Source organism: Schistocerca serialis, chromosome 2 (genome assembly GCF_023864345.2).
Source record: "Schistocerca serialis cubense isolate TAMUIC-IGC-003099 chromosome 2, iqSchSeri2.2, whole genome shotgun sequence".
Classification (NCBI taxonomy): Eukaryota; Metazoa; Arthropoda; class Insecta; order Orthoptera; family Acrididae; genus Schistocerca; species Schistocerca serialis.
Window position 1 is genome coordinate 816,459,719 of NC_064639.1, and position 24,234 is coordinate 816,483,952.

The window sequence follows — 24,234 nt, forward strand, 5'->3', positions numbered from 1 at the left end:
CTTGGGAATAAGCTGATATTGTTAATAGGAAATGGCAGAAAAGAGAATATATATCGAGAGGCCAATGTCAGAATGCCCAGACTAATGAATGAGTTGACAAGAGGTTCACAAACTTGCACCACTTATTGCCTGAACTTCCCACTTCTGAGCCAAAAATATCCTTTGAGAATATGAAGAGTTACCCCAAAATATAATATCAGACATCATAAGTGAATGAAAATAAGCAAAGTAGACTACTTTTTGCATCAAACTATCACTTACTTCAGATACCATTCAAAAAGTAAAAATGGCAACATTAAGTCTTTGAACAAGATCATGAATGTGAGCTTTCCATGACAATTTACTATCTATCGGAACACCAAGAAATTTGAACTGTTCAGTTTCACAAATAATAGAGGGTGGTCCAAAAGTTCGGAAACACCCTGATAAAATCTAAATGGAGTATGAAACAAGGAAACAGAGTCCCTACACACGAGGAACGGGAAGGGGGAAACTTTATAGGCTATGCCACCAACATGGCGGCCATCTTGAAAGCCGCCATCTTGGATTCAACTCTAAAATTTCAAATGGAAATGTGGTCATGTGACATATCAAACAGATAGAGAATTTCATCAGAAAAACAATGCCGTTGTTATTTTAAACATAGCTTTATTCATTCTCGGGTTATAGCCAATTACTTGCGGCAGCAGTGGGACGCTCGGCAGCGTAAGTATTACGTACTGAGAAGTCCTAAAATGGAGTCTGAAACGGTGCAAAGTGACTATCTCATGCCTGATATGTTACATATGTTTAACTGTCAGGTATAATTTACTCATGCTACCGTTTTAATCGTTGTTTCCTTATTTACAGTTTACAAAATGTCCTTAACACATGAAGAATGCATTGAAATCATCTTGATATCAGGAGATAGAAGCACACGGGTCATTGCTGAGGATTTCAACAGTCGTCACCCAACCAGACAGCCCATCACTCACAGCGCAGTTGCCAAGTTTTTGGCCAAAGTCCAAGCAACAGGTTCTGTCACAGGTAAGCCTAAGGCTGGAAGACCAAAATCCACCACCGATGAAGCAACAACAATGAGCGTGTTGGCATCATTTAGCAAGAGCCCGCAACGGAGTACTCGTCGCCTGTCACAAGAATGTGTGGTTAGACGTACCTCCATACTGCGAATTTTATCGCAGCACAAAGGACACCTGTACAAAAGTCAGCTGCTCCAACACCTGAGCGAGGATGACACAGACCGTTGGGAACAGTACGCAGAATGGGTGACACAGCAGCTGCAGATAAACCCACGTTTCCCCTATCAGGTGCTGTTCAGTGAGGAAGCTAATTTCTTTATCAATGGCGAAGTGAACAAGAAGAATGACAGATACTGGTCCGACAGAAATCCACACTGGATTGATGCTTGCAAAACGGTCAACTCACAAAAAGTGATGGTCTGGTGTGGTGTGTGGGGTACCAAAGTCGTTGGACCTTTTTTTTATTGATGGTACGTTAACAGCCAACGGTTATCTGAGGTTATTGGATGAAGAAGTGTTTCCCTCGTTGTTAACAGAGGACGGGACATTTCCGGAATTCTTCCAGCATGATGGAACCCCAGCACATTACGGGCACAATGTGTGAGCATACCTGGATCTGCAGTTCCCTGAAAAGTGGATTGGTCGTAGGGGTGCTGTGGAGTGGCCACAACATTCACCAGATTTGACTCCTTTGGATTTTTATCTTTGGGGTCATGTCAAAGCACTGGTTTATTCTGTGAAAATACGGGATTTGCATCATCTAAAGCAGCGTATTGTTGATGCGTATGGTCAAATTCAGCCAGATTTGTTGGTCAAAGTTCATCAGGACTGGGTTCGGAGGGTAGCATTAACAATCCAACATAATGGACAACATATCGAGCCATTCCTATGACTGTTGGTGGTCTCTTGGGACTGTGTAACATCGGCGTAATGTCTCTTCCACACATAACACACATGCTGCCAAGCGTCCCACCGCTGCCACATGTAACTGGCTGTAACCCGAGAATGAATAAAGGTATGTTTAAAGTAACAACGGCATTGTTTTTCTGGTGAAATTCTCCATCTGTTTGATATGTCACATGACCACATTCCTATTTGAAATTTTGGAGTTGAATCCAAGATGGCGGCTTTCAAGATGGCCGCCATGTTGGTGGCATAGCCTGTAAAGTTTCCCCCTTCCTGTTCCTCGAGTGTAGGGACTCTGTTTCCTTGTTTCCTACTCCATTTGGATTTTATTAGGGTGTTTCCGGACTTTTGGACCACCCTGTACACACACACTCTGTGAAATTAAAATGTTTGGTTTTGTTGGATTGTGTGTTGGAAACTGTAAAAAGTGAGTCTTGCTGTGATTTAACATTAATTTATTCTCTAAAAGCCATGAACTTACATCTTGAACTGCACTATTTGAAACAGTGCCAACATTGCAAACGACATCCTTTACTATCAAGCTAAAGTCATCAGCAAACAGAAATATTTTAGAATCACCTGTAACACTAGAGAGCATATCATTTATATAAATGAGGAACACAAGTGGCCCCAGCACTGTTCCCTGGTGTACGCCCCCCCCCCCCCCCCCCCCGCCACCACAAATCTGACCATGCCCCACTCAGACCCCACATCACAGCCATTCTCAACACTGTGGTTAATGACCTTTGCTGTCTGTTGTTAAAGTAACAATTTGTGAGCTATTCCCCATATTCCATAATGTAACATATTGTGATCAACACAATCAAATGCCTTAGTTAAATCAAAAAAGATGCCTAGCATTTGAAACCTTTTGTTTAATCCATCCACTACCTCACAGAGAACAACTTCTAAAACTGAGCTGTACACTTGATAGCAAACTACGTGAAATAAAATGATCAATTATTCTTACATACACAGCCATTCCAATAACTTTAGCAAACAATGATGGCATAGAAATAGGTCTAAAATTGTCTGCATCATTCCTGTCTCCCTTTTTAGAAAGCAGCTTTGCTACTGAATACTTTAATCATTCAGGAAACTGGCCATTCTTAAAGGAAAAATTATAAATATGGCTAAGTACAGGGCTAACATGTGCAGCACAGTACTTTAATATTCTGCTAGGCACTCCATCATATCCATGAGAGTCCTTAGTCTTCAGTGATTTAATTATTGAGTCAATCTCCCCCTTGTCTGTATCATAGAAGTGTATTTCAGAAATCAATCTCGGAAAGGCATTTGCCAAGAAAGTTGTATGACTCCCTGTAGACACTAAATTTTTATTTAATTCATCAGCAATGCTCAGAAAATGATTGTCAAATACAGTATGTATATCTGATTCATCAGTGACAGAAGTATTTTTACTACAAACTGGCTTTATATAGTCAACCTTGTGCTGCTAACCAGACATTTCCTTCACAATTGACAATATGGTTATAATTTTATCATGTGAATCAGCAATTCTACTTCCATACCACATACTCTTTGCCTTCCTAATAACATTTTTAAGTACCTTACGATACTGTTTGTAATGGGCTACTGTAGCTTGATTGTGACTACTTCTAAAATTTTGATATACTTCCCACTTTGTTCTACATGATATCCTTATCCCACTAGTCAGCCACCCAGGCCACCTTTAATGCTAGTACCCTGTTTAGAGTGTTCTAATGGAAAGCAGCTTTCAAAGAGCATGAGAAATGTATTAAGGAAACCATTATATTTGTCATCCATGTTATTAGCACTATAAACATTTTGTCATTCTTGTTCTTTAACAAGATTTAAGAAACTCTCTATTGCCATTGGATTAGCTTTTCTACATAGTTTCAAGTACGTATAACATTTGTTTGAGTAGAAAAACCTTTCAGCGTTAAAATTTGTGCATCATGGTTTGAAAGGCTATTCATCCTTTTACTAACAGAATGCCCATCTAGTAATGAAGAATGCATAAAAATATTGTCTATGGCTGTGCTACTGTCCCCCTGCAACCTGGTTAGAAAAACGCAGTCTGCTTTAGATCATATGAATTTAGGAGATTTTTTCAACATCCTTTTTCTTGCACAATCACATACAATATTAATATTGAAGTCACCATATATAACTAATTTTTGGTACTTCCCATAGACTGAACCAAGAACCCTCTCTAGTTTGAGTAGAAATACTCAGATGTCAGAGTTAGGGGACCTATCAACAACAACAATTAGAAGTTTAGTTTCAAATAAACTCAACTGCCCCTGCACAACATTCAAATACCTGTTCAGTGCAGTTCTGTGATACAGCTACAGACTCATCTACATCTACATCTACATCCATACCCCACAAGCCACCTGACGGTATGTGGTGGAGGGTACTTTGAGTACCTCTATTGTTTCTCCCTTCTATTCCAGCCTTGTAATGTTCATGGAAAGAAGGATTATCGGTATGCCTCTGTGTGGGCTGTAATCTCTCTGATTTTATCCTCATGGTCTCTTCGCGATATATACGTAGGAGGGAGCAATATACTGCTTGACTCCTCGGTGAAGGTATGTTCTCGAAACTTCAACAAAAGCCCATACCAAGCTACTGAGCCTCTCTCCTGCAGAGTCTTCCACTGGAGTTTATCTATCATCTCTGTAATGCTTTCGCGATTACTAAATGATCCTGTAACGAAGCACGCTGCTCTCCATTGGATCTTCTCTATCTCTTCTATCAACCCTATCTGGTACGGATCCCACACTGCTGAGTAGTATTCAAGCAGTGGGTGAACAAGTGTACTGTAACCTACTTCCTTTGTTTTCAGATTGCATTTCCTTAGGATTCTTCCAATGAATCTCAGTCTGGCATCTGCTTTACTGACGATCAACTTTATATGATCATTCCATTTTAAATCACTCTTAGTGCGTACTCCCAGATAATTTATGGAATTAACTGCTTCCAGTTGCTGACCTGCTATATTGTAGCTAAATGATAAGGGATCTTTCTTTACATGTATTCGCAGCACATTAGACTTGTCTACATTGAGATTCAATTGCAATTCCCTGCACCATGCGTCAATTCGCTGCAGATCCTCCTGCATTTCAGTACAATTTTCCATTGTTACAACCTCTCGATATACCACAGCATCATCCACAAAAAGCCTCAGTGAACTTCTGATGTCATCCACAAGGTCATTTATGTATATTGTGAATAGCAACGGTCCTATGACACTCCCCTGCGGCACACCTGAAATCACTCTTACTTCGGAAGACTTCTCTCCATTGAGAATGACATGCTGCGTTCTGTTATCTAGGAACTCTTCAGTCCAATCACACAATTGGTCTGATAGTCCATATGCTCTTACTTAGTTCATTAAATGACTGGGGAACTGTATCGAACACCTTGCGGAAGTCAAGAAACACAGCATCTACCTGGGAACCCGTGTCTATGGCCCTCTGAGTCTCGTGGACGAATAGCGCGAGCTGGGTTTCACACGATTGTCTTTTTCAAAACCCATGCTGACCCTACAGAGTAGATTTCTAGTCTCCAGAAAAGTCATTATACTCGAACATAATACGTGTTCCAAAATTCTACAACTGATCGACATTAGAGATATAAGTCTATAGTTCTGCACATCTGTTCGACGTCTCTTTATGAAAACGGGGATGAACTGTGCCCTTTTCCAATCCTTTGGAACACTATGCTCTTCTAGAGACCTACGGTACACTGCTGCAAGAAGAGGGGCAAGTTCCTTGGTATACTCTGTGTAAAATCAAACTGGTATCCCATCAGGTCCACCGGCCTTTCCTCTTTTGAGTGATTTTAATTGTTTCTCTATCCCTCTGTCATCTATTTCGATATCTACCATTTTGTCATCTGTGCAACAATCTAGAGAAGGAACTACAGTGCAGTCTTCCTCTGTGAAACAGCTTTGGAAAAAGACATTTAGTATTTCGGCCTTTAGTCTGTCATCCTCTGTTTCAGTACCATTTTGGTCACAGAGTGTCTGGACATTTTGTTTTGATCCACCTACCACTTTGACATAAGACCAAAATTTCTTAGGATTTTCTGCCAAGTCAGTACATAGAACTTTACTTTCAAATTCATTGAACGCCTCTCGCATAGCCCTCCTCACACTACATTTCGCTTCGCGTAATTTTTGTTTGTCTGCAAGGCTTTGGCTATGTTTGCTGTGAAGTTCCCTTTGCTTCCGCAGCAGTTTTCTAACTCGGTTGTTGTACCACGGTGGCTCTTTTCCATCTCTTACGATCTTGCTTGCCACATACTCATCTAACACATATTGTGCGATGGTTTTGAACTTTGTCCACTGATCCTCAACACTATCTGTACTTGAGACAAAACTTTTGTGTTGAGCCATCAGGTACTCTGAAATCTCAAATGGAATACAGTTTTTTACATACATGGCCACTGCCCACTCTGCAAAGAACTCCTTGAAAAACAGTCATCTAATGTGTATCCTGATAAAGGAAGCCTCCAAATTGTCAAATTATTAAAGTGGTGCTCCGATATACCAATAATGTCAGAGCCAACATATATAAACAGTTCACTAACTTGATCTCTAATACCTCTTATATATTGATGAAATATGTTAATTCCTTCACTACTGGATACCTGACCTTCTCTGAAGGTGATTCCTTTGATAGAGGGACTTCCTTTAAGAAGGAATACCTACTAGCTGATTTTAATCTAAAAAAGGTGCTGCTCTAATACCCACTGCTACAGGAATTTTTCCATGAATGATTCCATCACCTCCCACTGCACTGTCACCTGTAAGCTTTGCCAGCCTCCCCTTCCCATATCTATTGAGGTGCAAGCCATGCCTAGTGAAAACCAGTCTATTGATAGACTCAACTGGCACCACTCCAATGTGAGCCATACCCTCGGCCATCAGTGGCTTCTCAAGTCTCATGTTAACATGCCTAACAGCAGCATTAAGATGAAGCTGATCATGACATTGAAATAGTCACATGAAGTGCACTTTAGTGTCACCAGTTTGAGTAGCTATCTTTAGCAGGTCACTATCTACATTATACTCCCCATCCCTATCAAAACTATTCCCAGCTCCACCCACAATCACTACCTGATCCTCCTTCGTAAAATTCCTACATAACTCCCCTATGCTGTCAGTCACCTGAGCCAACCCTGCACTAGGCTTCACAATGCTGGTGACCTGGTGCTCACTCCCCAACACTTCCTGCAACTGCTGGCCCACACCTCTGCCATGCAAACTACCTAGTAGCGGAACCTTCTTCTCTCTGTTAGAACTCGCAACTGACTTAGGATTCCTAACTGCTGAGGGCTGCTGCATGTTTCCTACATGTACAGGTGCAAGAGCCACCTCTCCACTAAACCCTGACAGTTGGTCAAACCTATTGCATATACGCAAAGTAAAACTGTCTGAATACCTCCTCCTCCTAGCTACCTTCTCACCAAGTGCCAGTTGCCATTCCCCAGCACCCTCTACCCTTCTCAGTCTATCTAGTCCCACCTTTGTGTATTGTAACTGCACCTGAAGGGCACAGACCTTAAGCTCCTGCTCCTCTATCAACTTACTTCTACTACAGATTCTGCATTTTCAGAGAGGATCTTGTTAGAATGCTCACTGGCTTTCCCACTGCATTACCCCCAATGAAAATACTTTTAACAAATCCCACACTGTAACCCACTAACAAAAAAGTCCACACTTCTCACTCATGGTAATATTTTAACAGTCACTGAAAAAACTAAATGTATATTTTACCTTAAAACAGTAGAACTATTGAAGAATTAACAATAGTGATCTCGAATTTTGCTCTCTATTAAGAAAGCAACTACTTTTATTAATAGTAATAAACCACAACTAATACCAATACCACAAAAACTTCACACAATTTCTTATCTAAAACCAAAACTTCATGTGATCACCGGAACAGTGAACAAAAATTTTACTGAAATATTGCACTACAAACAATAAGTAATGTCAGCCAACCTACTAAATTTAATAAATGAAGTAAGTGAACTCTAAAAAACACAGTTGGCAAAAGTTTCCAAAAGTTTATTAAACCATTATTTTGCCGGAAACTCCATGAGCACTGAAAACAACTAAATTTAGTAACTGAATAACAGTGCACAAACAACTTTGTCAGAACTTCATGTAAGAACTGCTCTAGCTGCAACTGCACACCGTGAAATGTAAACACACAGCTAATATTTGGATGAACGATTAAAAACTGCCAAATTTAGTACAAATGGCTATCTTTTCAAGCAAACAAAAATTAATACAGTTTTTAGTTTGGCTTAAAGCAACATTATTTCTTAGTTCTTACCTTCTTTCTTTCTTTTTGGCTTCATTGGACCACTCTGCTCAATTATACAAAGGTCTACACAGAGTTTTATTCTTCAATAATACAATTCCCTTCAATAATAATTCAATAATACAATGGTTATAAGAAGGATTATTACAATATATTATTGTATAAACCTTTCTCTTTTTTCCCTTCTGTTTGCACAGCATTTCTTCATTCTTTCAGATTTTTCTTTCTTTCTTTGTTTGAGATCAGCCTTCATGTAATCCTTTTATTGATGCCCACATATAGCCTGATTTGTGCATCTTACAATATTTTGGTTTGGTCTGTTTTGTTTCTTAGGTCATCTACCATAATTTGGAGTTCACTTATATCATCCTTGAGTTCCACCATCCATTTAATGTTGCTTTTACTACTCCATAGCCGGCTGCGGTGGCCAAGTGGTTCTAGGCACTTCAGTCCGGAACCACGCTACTGCTACAGTCACAGGTTCGAATTCTGCCTCAGGTGTGGATTTGTGTGATGTCCTTAGGTTAGTTAGATTTAAGTTGTTCTAAGTTCTAGGGGACTGATGACCTCAGATGTTAAGTTCCATAGTGGTCAGTGCCATTTGAACCATTCAACCTATTCCATAATTTTTCCATTATTCTCTTACCAATTCTGTTTCCTGATGTTCTGGTCGGATGTCCACAGAATGGGATGTACTTCTTCTTGATTGTGGTATTTTATTGTATACTGTTTCATTTGAAGCTCTTCTCTTATGTCCATTTACTCAATATTCATTTTTGCACGTTCCCTTATTACTCTTCTTTCTGTTCGGTGAATTTCTGCTGTGTGTATTTGAAGGTGGTTTTAGCTGCATATGTGATTCCTGGTTGAGTAACTATTTCATAATGTCTAAATATTGCAGCTATTGATGGGCTTGATTTGTTGTACACATTTTTTGTAATGCAATTTGCTTTGTTCAGTTTTCATTCTATTTTGCCATGTTGGTTTCCCATTTATATTGGGTAGGTATGAGAGTAAGACCATCAGCAAATTTCAGGCAGTTTCAACCAATGTCATTTTTGGAACTTACAACTCTCATGTTCTTTGGGATATCTTAGCACTGTTATCTCTTTATTCATTTCAGTTCACAACAAAATAGTAATGGTGGTAGGCAGTCACACTATCTTTATCCTGTTTTTATGAGGAATGGTCCAAAAATTTCTCTTCTAAGTTGCTAGTTAGAGTAAGTTCCACTAGTTTAATTAACTTCGGATGAATTCCTAGAGTCCTTCAAATTTTTAATACTGAGGTCTATGGAGATAATCATATGTCTTCTTAAAGATTACAAATGTTATTGTCAGTAGTGTTGTTACATTTCCTGTTATATACCACAATCAATTTTAAACTAATGATCTGCTCTGCACAGCTTCTGCATGGTCTCAAATCTCTCAAGTATTTATCCAACTCCCATTCTGTTTGTTCGTTGATTCTCCCACACAGGATAAATAATATCTTGTACCTGCAGCCTAGGACAGAGATTCTTCTGTAGTTCTGTAGTTGTCCAGACTGCTCCTATCCCACTTCTCGAGTAGTGGGTGGATGATAGCTATGGTTAAATGTTCAGGGAATAAATCAGTTGTTAAAGCCATATATAGGAAGGTCTTGATTGTGTCACTTGGATATTTCAACATTTCAACAGAAACCTGACAGTGTCACCAAATGAAATGATAAAATGACAGTGATGGTCAAGAGTCCCCACCTGGGGAAGTTTGGCTGCCACGTTGCAATCTTTTCAGTTGACCCACACTGAGTGAATTGCAAGTTGATGATGAAATGATGATGACAACAACACAACAACCAGTCCCCAAGTGGAGAAAATCTTAACCTGGCCAGGAACCAAGCCTGGGCCCACTGCATGGCATTCAGACATGCTGATGACCACTCAGCTAAGTGGGCAGACAATGTCACAAAGTATCCAAGAAAAGAAAAACCAACTACAACACTATCTAAGAGATTGGTGTGAGCAATACATGACCTAAAACTTTAGAAGCATGCCTCACTTGAGGTCAAGGAGCTGGTCATGCACCATCACCTTTAAGCCCAAATCTTAAACAAATAAATATTCAAAAATCCTTTTAAAAGTAGAATGTCTGGTTAGTGAAAATTAATACACACAATAAACAAAATATCGGAACTGAAATGTGGAAAAAAAGGCTAAAAAGCCCATAGGATATTAATCTTAGCTAAACCAAATTGTTTATTGTTAAAGCCATATATTTATTCAAGAGATATACACACAAGCATGTGAATGGTGGCCTTACATGGACTTGCAAAAATTAATGAATTCTGTGACAATAATTAATTAAGCAATGCAAGATGTAGTCACATAGTGCAAGCTGTGCATTTTGACACAGTAGCGTTCAGAAATGAAGTTCATGCAGCAACACATTAATTCTCAATAATCAGCCACAAAATCTTAAAGTTCATCAGCATGGAATTGATACTAACAATCACGACAAAAACTAAAGTTCATTACGCACCATTACTATAGTGACAAATAACTAGTACCAACAGATTTCAAGGTACAGAATCATTCTCATCAAGTTACTCAGAGTCTCAAGAAATTTTCAAGTATTCAACTTGTGACCTCTAGAAATTTTATACATCCAACAAATGCTATCTGAAGACTACAGCTCTCTGGCCGACAATATTGCTCACGAACCCACCACTCTAAATTCTCAGTAACGAAAGCCCATGTTCTTGTCTCTGCATGCCCCTTTACACTTTCAGTCATGAGATGACTGCTGAATTCATGTTAAATATTTACTACCATTCGTTATAAAAGTCAATTGTACTTACTTATAACATATTAGTGCATACAGAAAAATCTGTCATTTTGTCACTTCTCAATACAATATTTATATATTTTTATAATAGTTATGAACAAAACACACAAATATCTTACCAATACAGCACTGCAACATTTGGTTGCTGGTTATGATAATAAGGCCTTCAGATTCAACTATGCCTGCTACAGGAATAACATGTACATCAGAATATCTTCAACACAACAGTGGAACTTTATTTGATCATGGAACGCTAAATACAGAGTTCATGAGGAAGAAAGCTAAATACCTGGCTCATGAGACTAGGAATGTGAGAGCAGATCAGTTGTGCTTAGTGAGCTCTTTGTTTGCTATGTTACTAGGTACATTGTACATAGCAACCTAGGCAAGACTAAAGGAAAAAACATAGAATAATCAACATAAAAAGCACCAAAACAAGAGATAAAAACTCTACACACTGTGAGAACAAAACACCGCGCGAAACTACTTGATGCAAGTGTGAAAACTGACACTTGAACTCGAGCTGACACTTGCACTCTAACACAGCACATGCCAGATGATGGCTGGGATCGCAATAGCCCACTCATTGGGAATGGAGACCCATCTAGAAAGCACACCAGAAAGTACACATGATAGCCAGATCTTGTTGTGTGGTGTGGTACAGAAGCTGCTGGTGAAGGCAGTGCAGTTGTCTGGGTCGCTTCTTGGGTACAGGTGGACACTAGATCAGATGGTATAGGAGGTGGTGGTTGTTGGCCCATGGGTGGTGACTCATGGAACATGTAGGCCAGTTTCATTCTGTCTGTAGTGAGTGTGACACATTTTCCATTGAAGAGAATGTCCATGGTGCAGTTTCCCGTGATGACAACCTGCTGTAAATCTGTGTAGGGTGGCTGGAGAACCGGTCTGATGCTGTCGCTATGTGGCATCAGATGTGAACCTGAACTGAGATTCTTCTGTGCAAAGAGTGGACCGGTAACATGTCTGAATGGCTGTGTGAGGCATATCTTCCCTATGTACTCTCCAAGATGCCCAATGACTGTAGATGGGCCAGTCTCTTGTCACAGGGCAGCTTCTACAAAATTACGGGGTAGTCTCAGTTTTTCCCCTTATACTAGCTCTGCCAAGGAACCACCCAGGTCTGGTCTGTAAGTGTTGCAAAGCCTGAGGAGGACAACTGGCAGAGACTCAGTCCACCTGGCCACATGGCACATCAGGGCCTCTTTTAGGGTACAGCACCATTGTTTACCATTCCATTGCTGGTCAGTGGTAGTTGATCACCAAACAATGACTCATGCCGTAAAGTGCTGCCAGTTTTCCGAACAACTTGGACTCGAATTGTCTGCCTGTATTGGTTGTGATATGGAGAGAGCAGCCAAACTGTAATATCCAGTGCATTAGGAAGGCCTGCACCAAGATTTTTTGCTGAGATATTGTCTATCGGAATTGCTTCAGGGCAACAAGTGAATCTGTCTACAATGGTGATTGGGTAATGTTGGCCATTCAAAGACAGTAGTAGCCCAGTGGCATTGACATGTCTAAAGCACACTGTGACATTAGGGTAATTACCTACTGGTACATGAAAATGCCTGCTAACCTTGCTGCGTTGGCACTGAAGACAGCACTTCATCCACTTTCTGTAATCCTCCTTCACCCTCACCCACATGAAGCGAGCTACAACTAGATGGAGTGGCTCAGGTTGCGCAGGGAATGCTCGCCGATGGGTGTTCAGAGGTTGGTATGGACATGGTCTGACTGTGGACACATCACAATACAGTTGTTCAGCAGTGTCAGGAATGTCCATGAGCTGTAGCTGTAATGATGACAGCATGTCTTGTAACATGTCTTGAAGCTCATGATCCAATATCTGTGCTTCTGGAAGTGCCGTATAGTCCATTGTAGAGATACTTCCAATACGAGAGAGGGAGTCTGCCATGATGTTGTACATATCAGAGATGTGCTGGATGTCCGCGGTGAATTAGGTTATGTACAGGAGCTGATTGTGTTGTCTCAGCAAACAGCTCACACTATTTTGCTGGAAGGCAAATGTCAGCAGAGCGCTGACATTGGTGGCTTTGTACATCACCAGTAATTCCCTGTCATGCATGCTCCATTTCTTCTGTGAGGTGGTCAGGGTTTTAGAAAAAAAGCTAGCAGCTGCCATGTCTTGGTGACATGCTGTTGAACTACATTGCCTATTGCTGTCTGACTCACTTAACAGCCAACAGTGCTTTCAACTCAGGATGTGCCAACAATGTAGCATCTGCTATCGCTTGTTTCGACTTCTCAAATGCTGTGATCATATCATCTTCCAGGTAATTGCTAAGTTACATTTAGACAGTGGGCCCACCAGTGCACCTGTCAGTGGCCCTTGAATTTCAGCTACATGTGATAGGTACTGCCAATAAAAATTCAGCACGCCTAAATAGCACCTTAGTTCTTAGTATGTGACTGAACGGGGCAGCTGACAAGTACCCTCAACCTTGTCATGCAAATGGTAGTGATCCAGAGGGGTAATGCAGTGGCTTACAAAGTCAATCTGCAACTCTCCAAAGACACACTTCATGATGTTCAGTATGAGTCTGTGTTCACTCAGTCATTGGAAAACATGGACAAAATGCTGGCAATGTTCTTCTGGTGATGCAGAGGACACTGAGATGTTGTTCAGGTACACAAGACAAATCAACAGACCTTTAGCACTGAATCGGCAAACCTCTGCCACTACTGCACCACATTCCGGATGCTGAAAGTCACGATCTTCCTCTCAAATAGGCATAAAAATGGCTGTCTTTGGGATGTCCTTGTCTGCCATTGGAATATGTGTTAGACCTTGGCACAATAAAGCACTCTGCGCACAAGAGCACTGCTCAATACAAAGTTGTTTGTGCAGCAGAGGTACCAGGTATCTGTATGGAATCGTGTGGCTATTCAAAGTTCTGCACTCTCCACAAGGCTGCCATGCACTGCACATTTTAGGAATGAGGTGCAGGAACAAAGATCAGGAGCTATCACACACATGCATAATTCCCTCTTTGGTTGTGTTGTCGAACTTGGTCTTCACTATCTTCATCTGGCCTGACACTAGTCTTCGAGGCCAGCAGGAGATCGGCAGCCCCTTGTCATCTTCATGTGATGAACAGTGTTGTGTTGGATGTCCTTCAGAATGCCCAGAGGCTTCCTTAATGCCAGAAAGTGTCTCAGTAGCATGGCATATTTGTTGTCCACAGTGGTTATCAGCTATGCAGATTGGATGGGTGTCTTGTGCCACAAGTCTGTGGCCGTCAGCCTGGTGGTCTGGTCTACAAGGTGAGCATTGGACATGTCTGGCAAAAGGTCATAGTATGCCAAGAAATCCACACCTATAAGTGGTTCACCCTTGTATTCTGTGCAGGCCAAATGCAGAGATAGGCAAATTATTCACAGCCACCAGACAGAATGTCATATGTGGTCAGCACTAATGTACCAGCGTGCATGGGCAGATGCATAAATTGGATCCTTGTCTATTGGGTACTTATGGCCTGTGCATTGATCACTGATCAATAGGTACTCTGACATTGGCCAGCAACGCGACAAAGCACCTATGGTTGATTGCCATCAGCATTTGGGCATGCACACAGCTTCATGAATTGTTGTACAAGTTTCTCAAAATGCCCTTGGTACCAGCAGGTATCATTCTGCACATCAGATATTGGCGCCGGTGAGTGAGATGTGGCCCTGCTGCAAGAGTGCCTTCTATCCCTTTGCTGGTTGTGGTCTCCACCAACACTGCCACTTGCTACCAGCTGTCTAATCTGTTGCATTAGCTCACTGACTTTCACTGCTAATGCCTCATAGTCAGCAAGCACTTCCATGGTGGTTGCACTATCGCACTGCGCATCTGATACAGTAACGGGTGCAGGCGACACAGCATCCAGTACTATTTTGGCCAATTCTTCTAAGATACTTCAGTCACCAGTATCCTCTTGGGTCCATACCTGTCTAAAGCACTCCTCTTGAGATGCGCAAACACTGCAGATCAGTTTCGACTTCAAGTGGTCGTATGCATTCCCTTCAGTTGGAGTGACAATGATGTCCTGAACTTCCGCCGCATATTGCTGTTCCAGTTGGCTCACCATCAATGGGAATTTAGGAGCATCTGCAGTCAAACCAGAATAGAAAAGAATTGCCTCTACCTGGGCAACCACAAGTCTGGGTTGTGCGGCCATAATGGTGGTAGCCTCACAACCAGTCTGGATATTGTTGGGTTCACGTGGTCCAGACTTTCATCCACTGTGTTGTTTACTTGTGTTACATAGATGCAGGCCGTTGATCATGTTGGGGCCACAGTTTGGTTGCTCAGTATGAGAATCAGGCCTTGGGACCCTACTATGCCTGCTACAGGAAAAATACGGACACCAGAGTATCTTCACCACAACAACAGAAGTTTACTTGATCATAGAATGTTAACTACAGAGCTCATGAGGATGAATGCTAAATACCAGGCTCATGAGACTAGGAATGTGAGAACAGATCAGTTGCACTTAGTGAGCTCATTGTTGGATACATTACTGGGTATGTTGTACATAGTAACCTACTAAAGACTAAAGATAAAAAAACAACAGAATAATGAACATACAAAAAGTAACAAAACAATGAATAAAATCTCTGCACATTGCAAGAATAAAACACAGCGGCCCTAATGGAATGTGCGGGACTACTTGGTGCACACACAAAAATTGACACTTGAACTCGTGCCAACACTAGTGCACTAAAACAACACATGCAGATGCTGGCTGTGGTTGCTACAAACATGTTCAAATTTAACTATGGCTGCTTTTATAGCAGGTATTGTCAAGTACGTCTGGAAGACTCATGCTGATCTCATACTACATTTGTATATGGAGAATTCATAGCAATGGCAGAATTTGCATATAAATGTAGTAAATTGTTTATAGTTGTCTGTATGGATAAAAATTAATTACAAAACAATCAATAATGCAAAATGCAGTTATGATATATTGTATGATGTCAGTAATAACCACAAAATATTACTTTTACACTCAGGAATTTGCCTTACAGACATGCTCACCTGATCTCCCAGTCTGTTACCTACCAACCCAATGGAGCAGTCACAAAATTTACCCAAACTGATGGAACATTCTGAGTATTCCAGTTGCCACCCACTGTGTGAAGGAGTGTGTTGGGAAAAAGAATGAACAATGCATGAAGTGTAAATATTGGTGTGGTGAACAGGGTACAGCAGGGCAGGGGGAAAACTGTATACACAATAGTACTATGTTGGCTTAGTAGTTCACAGGTTCAGCAGCAGTCTGGAATTTGGAGAACAGAAGGAGGGAGGAGCATAACCTCATTAAGCACTCAACATCATGGTCATCAGCACCTGTACAAGTTCCCAATCTTCCCAGTTCCAATCTCACCACTTCCCGAATGATGAGATGATGAGGGTTACACAAACACTCAGTCCCTGGGTGGAGAAAATCCTTGGCTGGAAATAGAACCTGGAAACCCATGATACAGAAGTAGCAATGCTAGCCTCTAGACCACGAGCTGCAGATACAAGCCCTGGCGGTTATGGGCTTTGAAGTGGATCCACCAAGGCAAAGCTACCCAGTAGGTTCCATCACCTGACACTCCAGAGGGTCTTTCATTTGATGTAGGGTCTGCATACTTCCCACTAACATCACAGAGCACCGGAGCTACTTGAATGCCAACTGGTTTAGATTTATGTCACTAAATTGACAGGGCAAATTGCCTCAGTAAAGCCACTGCTCAGCATCAGTGACTTTTTAATTAGGTCAGAGTTTTTGGGTACTTCTATTTCCTTGCTTTATGTGGGTAACTTAAACAACAAAAAAATAAAAAAAATAAACTTAGCACTATAATTGCAGACCACAGATTACATCTGCAGTACAAATGTCAAGTCAACATAAAAATTACTTTTATGTAAATAAAAGTGGAGAATGAAAATACTTTTATCAATGTATGATGACCAAGGTCCTTGAATGAGTGTGTACGAAATGTTCAGTTATAAACTTTACATAACTTTTTATTGTATATGATTGCAGAATAAGAGATTTTTAATGCATTTAGATATATTTTCCCTGAAAAATACCTCATAATATAACAAATAGCAATTAGTTTTCAAAATATACTAGCATTTTGTCTAACAATTTAAAGGAAAGATAAATTGCTACACCATAAATGCAGCACACTGAGTTGCAGACAGACACAACAAAAAGACACTTACACATTAGCTATTGGTCAAAGCATTCATCAGAAATGAAAACACACACATTCTTTAATGGAAGCAAGCACACTCACAAACACATGTACACCATCTCTGGCCACTTTGACTGGACTGTAGCTGTCACAAAGAACAGAAGCAGCAATCTTGAGGGGGTGGGGAATGGGAAGAGATAGTAGGACATGAGCGGGGTAAGAGAAGAGCACTATCTGGTGGAGCATTCAGGGACTACACTGCCAACTGCCAACTGGTGCAGCATAGGAAGGCTGTCGGGCAGGGAGGGGGGGGGGGGGGGATATGCAGTGAAAAGGAGCAGGGAAGGAGAAATATGGACAAAGGGCAACACACAAAGAGGGTGGGAGATGAGAACACGGAGGATGTGATAGGACAGAGGGAGTGGAAACTGTTGGGTGGAGGGTGTGGGGGCTGTAGATCACCATAGGTTGAGGCCGGGATAATTTCAGGAGCAAAGAATGTGCTGTAAAGATAACTCTCATCTGTGCTGTTCAGATAATCTGATGGTGGAGGGGAGGTTTCATATGGCTCAGGTAGTGAAGCAGTCAGGGAAATCAAGCATGTTATGTTCAGCTGGATGTTACACCACAGGGTGGCCTCCTTGCTCTGGGTCGGAGTTTGGCAGTGGCTGTTCATCCCGGTGGGCAGCTGATTGATAGTCACACCAAGTAAACAGCTGTGCAATGATTGCAGCAAAGCCAGTATACAACTTGGCTGCTTTCACAGGTGGCCCAGCCTCTGATGGGGTAGGATAAGTCTGTGACAGGACTGGAACAGCAAGTGCTGAGGTGTGGAGTGGACTGCTATTGCACCTGGGTCTTCCACAGGCTGGGACTGAGAGTGGCATAGGGATGATGTTGTCAAGGTTGGGTGAGTAATGGAACATCACCTTAGGAGGGGTAGGAAGGATCTTGGGTAGAATGTCCCTCATTTAAGGACATGATGATAGATAAGCAAAGCCCTGACAAAAAATGTGGTTCAGTTGTTCCAGTCTCGGGTGGTACTGACTGACGAAGGGGGCATTCCTTTGTAGCTGATTCTTGGAAGTGGTGGGAGGATTGGGGATACGAAGGGAAAGGGCATGTGAGATCTATTTGCAGATTAGGTCTGCATTTTAGTCTGTGATGTGAGACAGTGAAAATAACTTTTTATGGCACATTGGACTAAACTTTGTTTTTTTATTAGCTTATCAGTGAGTTGTTATCATTTTAATCAAATGTCAGCTTGAGAACCAATCACTTCAAACATTGAATTAAATCTAGTAAGAGGTTAACAGTAGCTTTTTCATGAACAAAGAAATAATTGTTTCCCTTTCATACTGTATGACAGATTTTTGTAAGATTAAGAATGAAACTTTGTTGTGAACTAATTACATGCCTGTCCAACAACTGTTTTTGTTGTGTCTGGCATAGCTGTGTTTCTGTCATTTCTTTTTAAGCACATTTCTAATGCAAGAAAAAATAATAAATATTTAAAAGCCTGTTAATTATATAGCTACATAACAGAAGTGAACCAAGTAGCAAACTTTGTGGAAACACACTGAATATTATCACTGACCTTGTCGGCAGTTATGTTTTCTCCAAGCATGACAAATATTACAATGCTGACAAATGTTGACAGCCGAGTAACAAAAAGACCCATTGACAGAGTAACAGCTCGAATGTACTGCATAACTTTTATGGCATTCATTTCCTTCCTGGAAAATAATTAAATAAATGGAAATTCAAAGAATACACATGTTACAATAGACAATTAAAATGCCTCACAGAGATTAAAATAATATGTTTGGTAAACACAATTTAGTGATAAAATTACAGAGAGAAAAGGAAAGTATTCTGTTAAGTTAAAGGGCTTTTAGGTACTTCATGAATTGAGAAAATATTACTCATACAATTAACAGAAGAATATTCAGACAATAATTGCAACACAAAGCTTCTGTACAACACAAGGTGTACAGTTCTAGGCCTGACAGTGAAAGTCCATTTTTTCTGTCAAAATTGCCCTTCTTTTTGAGATAGCTCCATTTTAGGTTAATAAACCTTGTCCAGTGTTTCCTCAGTGAGCGTATACCATCACTGAAGCATGATTCTGGAAAGTTTGGAAGATACACATCTCCTACCATGCCTTCTTCATTAAAATCAAAACATTTTACAGCTGTAATCTAAGAGGTGGAAGGAAGAGGTCTCTGTTTCTGAATACAACAGAAGTGAAACAACTTATACCAAAGCTCCTTTGTTGCTATGTACTCAACAAGGCTGTGCCCTGAAATGAGGTCCATTCTGTCTGAGATTTCCCCACCACACCTAGACTATCTTTTCATCACCCTTCCCAATCTCTGCAATATAATATTCTGGCCACATCCTGTGCTCCTTCTGCACCCATTTTCCTACCTGACGGCCCCTACCCCTGTGACCCTCTCTGCTGTAAGACTTTCCTATGCACCCTCCTACAACACATGTCATGCACCAGCTGTTATGTAAACACTGCTCAGCCTTCTATACTGGTATGACTACCACAAAGTTATCAGTTAGAATGAATGGGCATAAACATAAGGTGCATACTGGCAACACTCAATATTTCTCAGAATTCCAAAGGCCAGAACTAGCATAACAACATGTCCTTGGTTCTCACCACCCACCTATCCTTAATTTATGTTAATTTCTTCAGTATCAGAAACTCTTTTGAGCAACTATTCCTTTCCTCACTCCCTTTTAGTTATCTATATCTATTATTTTCTGATCTATTTTTCCCTGCCACTCCACCTCTCACATCCACCATGTATAATGCACTCTTATTGACTTCTGCATGATTTTTTCTAAGTAATCTCTGTCTAGCTTATAACTCTATTACACCTTTAAGCTCTCAGTTTTCAAATCTTGTCTGGTGCAGTCCCCAACAATTAGACTTTCCCATCTGGTAAGTCTCACCTGACCTGGGGGTTCTGGGTGACTTTTTGTGACTCTCCCCATTTCCTAAACCTCGCCAGTCATCTCCTTCATCTCTCTTCCTTCCCCTTCAAACCTTCTGCCAGAAGAAGGAGCCTCTGCCTCTGAAAGCTTGCACATTTTCTTACCTTTATTGCTGCCATTTTGTGGGTAGATTTTTTATCTGTCCAGTTATATTACATCATGTAAAATGTACCATGCACTTTATTCCAATGTGCCTATACCACCTACATCACACACATTTAATCAATGACCATCCAACACCATACTGTGCACTTTTTCAAGCTTCCATCTGTAGTTAGAGTTTTGAGATGTCAGTCACTTGGATCACCTTCAAAAGAAGTATGTCCATTATTTCAATTAAGCTGTAAATTTCTAAGTTCTGAAAATGGATGAGCAGGCTCCTTATACACCTTCAACAACTTTTAATGCATTTTTGTGTGCATTCACCATCAAAATACAGAATTTTATGGCAGTATGATTTTCACTAAAGACACATGCTTACTTTGAGAAGCCATAGAAACAAAACTGGTCTGTGAATTAAGTTGACACATTCTGTTATAACACAATATGCACTAACATAATGAAAGCCTAATTTCATCAACATTGATGCTGTTCTCTACCAAGTAAAGAATTTTTCAGCTTAGCTCCATAATCAACAATATTTAATCCCTGAATATGAGAAAAACATTTGGTTCAGCGAATATCTTCACTTGAACGATGTAAATTCCAGGATAAAATAACAAAAATATGGAAAGCCCAGACTGCTACTCACCACATAAGAGAGGCATTGATTTGCAGACAGTCAGTATGAAAAAGATACTCATTTCATTGTGTCTGTCTGTGACTCAATGCCTACTCTATGTGTGAAGCACCAATCAGCACTTTCTGTATTGTTTTTAACATCTTCAGTTGCTTTTAATTTATCTGCCACAAGCCTCTATACTAGTGTGCATTTGGTACCAATATTAGTTGTTCTCATTCCTGTATAGTTCTTCACCATTCAAATGGGAAATTGACTATCTGTACTTGTGGTATCCACCACTATTAATCTCCGCACCGAGCAGTGGCGCAGTATTACGTGCAGCCAAGAAATGCATCAGTGGCTGCACTTCTCCATACATGGCCCACTGCTAGAATTGCAGGCTGCCTTTGCACACACGTGCTTCAAACCACAGTGATTGGCCACCCATAGAACTCAGCAATTGGCCACCCGGAATACACAGCAACCCCAGCTGCTGGCTCCATTAACTAAGGAGCCTTATTTAACACCACTACTGATATCTAGAAGCCAGTTCTTATCATGCTAGTTTCTACTCCACAACTAGCAAATGCTATGCTGTGGTGGATCTGCTGTTCGATGTTTACTTGGCTGCACTCTGGAGTTAGAATCTGAATGCTATATTGGTACTTGGACTTCAACATTCAGTAGGCTTTTATGTCAATGGACTTGTGATTTCTGCCAGAATTCTGCATTTCACTTGCACTTCCTTGACGTAACTACCATGCATTTCTATAATTTTCCATAAAGTGTTCATCTACAGCTTGGTGCTCGGTAACAGAATTATTTTGTATCAGTGTTGTTTCAATCAACTGTAGAATGGTGATATATTTATTGTGTTATTCCTGATATAACAGTACTCTTCTATGATGCACTACTTCTGATATTTGCAAAATATGTGTTTTGGGAGAAGTATTCACAAAGAAGATAAGTTGTTAATTATTTTCAAGCAATCCTTCATATATTATAGTAAGTACAATGCCCCGGCCTAGAGCATCTCATATATATCAGCAACTCTTTTGTGTTGGGCAAATAAACTCAATAGATAATGCTTACATGTAGGTGTAGATGTAGATGTAGATGTATACAGATCTGTTCAGTTAGTTTGAGATTTTCAAAATTTCAAATAAAAGAGTGACATTAAAATTGTTGTATTTCATGTAAGCAAGTTTATTTGCAGATAAACTACACTTTTACATAATTCATCCTATGAATCATAATCTGGCATTCATTTCTTTGATTTCTCACAAACTCACACATTGTTTTACACAACTGATATATTGAAAAATCTTCAGACAAATGGAGTAAGTCAAGAAGTTTATTGTTAGTTAGAAGCAGCTACTTTAAGCTGTAACTATGCACTACAGTCTCAATTAATGGATTCTTTTCTGACTGTGTTCTCTGTTTTGCTATGTATAATGAGTACTCACTCTCTCAGCTATTGAGAATCACAGAAATCATCTGTAAATGAATGCCATTTCTGTTGCCACATCATCATTTATCCAAAGATATTTATAAAATCATATAAATTTAATGGTGTGGGCCTTCATGAATTAATTGTGTGTGCATTTGAGTGTCAGATGAAGGTATGAAAGCACACCAGTATTTGCCTAGACTTATGTGGGAAACCACCCAAAAATTATACTCAGGCTAGGTAGTGCACTGACCATAGGTTGTTAACATGACGTGCATTTCAGTCCACATCTGGTACACCTTCCTGCCTAGTGAGCTGGTGCACTATGCATTATGCTGAAAAAGCTGCTAACAGTTGTACATCACTATCTAGCATATATGTTACTTTGCCAAAATAATTAATAAATGAAACTGACTATGCTCTACAAGCACTATGTCATCGAAAGTATCCGGACACCTGGCTGAAAATAACGTACAAGTTCATGATGCCCTCCATCAGTAATGCTGGAATTCAGTATGGTGTTGGCCCACCCTTAGCCTTGATTACAGCTTCCTCTCTCACAGGAATACATTCAATCAGGTGCTGGAAGGTTTCTTGGAGAATGGCAGTCCATTCTTCATGGAGTGCTGCACTGAGGAGAGGTATCAATGTCAGTCGGAGAGGCCTGGCAAGAAGTTGGCATCCCAAGACATCCCAGAGGTGTTCTATAGGATTCAGGTCGAGACACTGTGCAGACCTATCCATTACATGGATGTTATCATTGTGCAACCACTTTGCCACAGGCCATGCATTATGAATATGTGCTCGATCATGTTGAAAGATGCAATCGCCATCCCTGTATTGCTCTTCAACAGAGGGAAGCAAGAGGTGCTTAAAATGTGAATGTAGGTCTGTGCTGTAATAGTGTCATGCAAAACAACAAGTGGTGCAAGCCCCCTCCATGAAAAACACTACCACACCATAACACCACCGCCTCCGAATTTTACTGTTGGCACTACACACGCTGGCAGATGACGTTCACTGGGCATTCGCCATACCCACACCCTGCCATCGGATCGCCACATTGTGTTCCATGATTCGTCACTTCACATAACATTTTTCCACTGTTCAATTGTCTAATGTTTATGCTCCTTCCACCAAGCGAGGCATTGTTTGGCATTTACTGGCATGATGTATGGCTTATGAGCAGCCGCTTGACCACGAAATCCAAGTTTTCTCAGAGTTCTGTGGAGCACATCATTCTGGTCTCTCTTGATGTCTAATGACTACTGAGGTCACTGATATGGAGTACCTGGCAGTAGGTAGCAGCACAATGCAACTAATATGAAAAATGTATGTTTTACGGAGTGTCCGGATACTTTTGATCACATAGTGTATGTTGAAATGAATGTAAGTAAATATTCTGAAACATTCTAGATCCCTCAAGTGGTAGGAGGATTGTCTTTGACAGGCATGGATTGAGGTTTAGTTCCTGGCAGTTTTAATCTGCTGGGAAGTATCATTGTGGTATATACTCCAATGTAAAATGAAAGATTAATAGTGGAAGTAACTTTTACACTGTTGTTGTTGTTGTGGTCTTCAGTCCTGAGACTGGTTTGATGCAGCTCTCCATGCTACTCTATCCTGTGCAAGCTTCTTCATCTCCCAGTACCTACTGCAACCTACATCCTTAAGAATCTGCTTAGTGTATTCATCTCTTGGTCTCCCTCTACGACTTTTACCCTCCACGCTGCCCTCCAATGCTAAATTTGTGATCCCTTGA

At 40.6% G+C, this 24,234-nt stretch overlaps 1 protein-coding gene across 1 annotated transcript in view; it reads right to left on the bottom strand.

Moving 5' to 3' along the window:
* Positions 1–24,234, bottom strand: part of LOC126458057 (probable multidrug resistance-associated protein lethal(2)03659) — a 289,235-nt gene that overhangs the window by 144,143 nt on the left and 120,858 nt on the right. Inside the window, exon 8 of the mRNA XM_050094855.1 lies at positions 18,890–19,028. Coding sequence (XP_049950812.1) covers positions 18,890–19,028 — 139 coding nt within the window. The remainder of the gene's footprint in view (positions 1–18,889; positions 19,029–24,234) is intronic.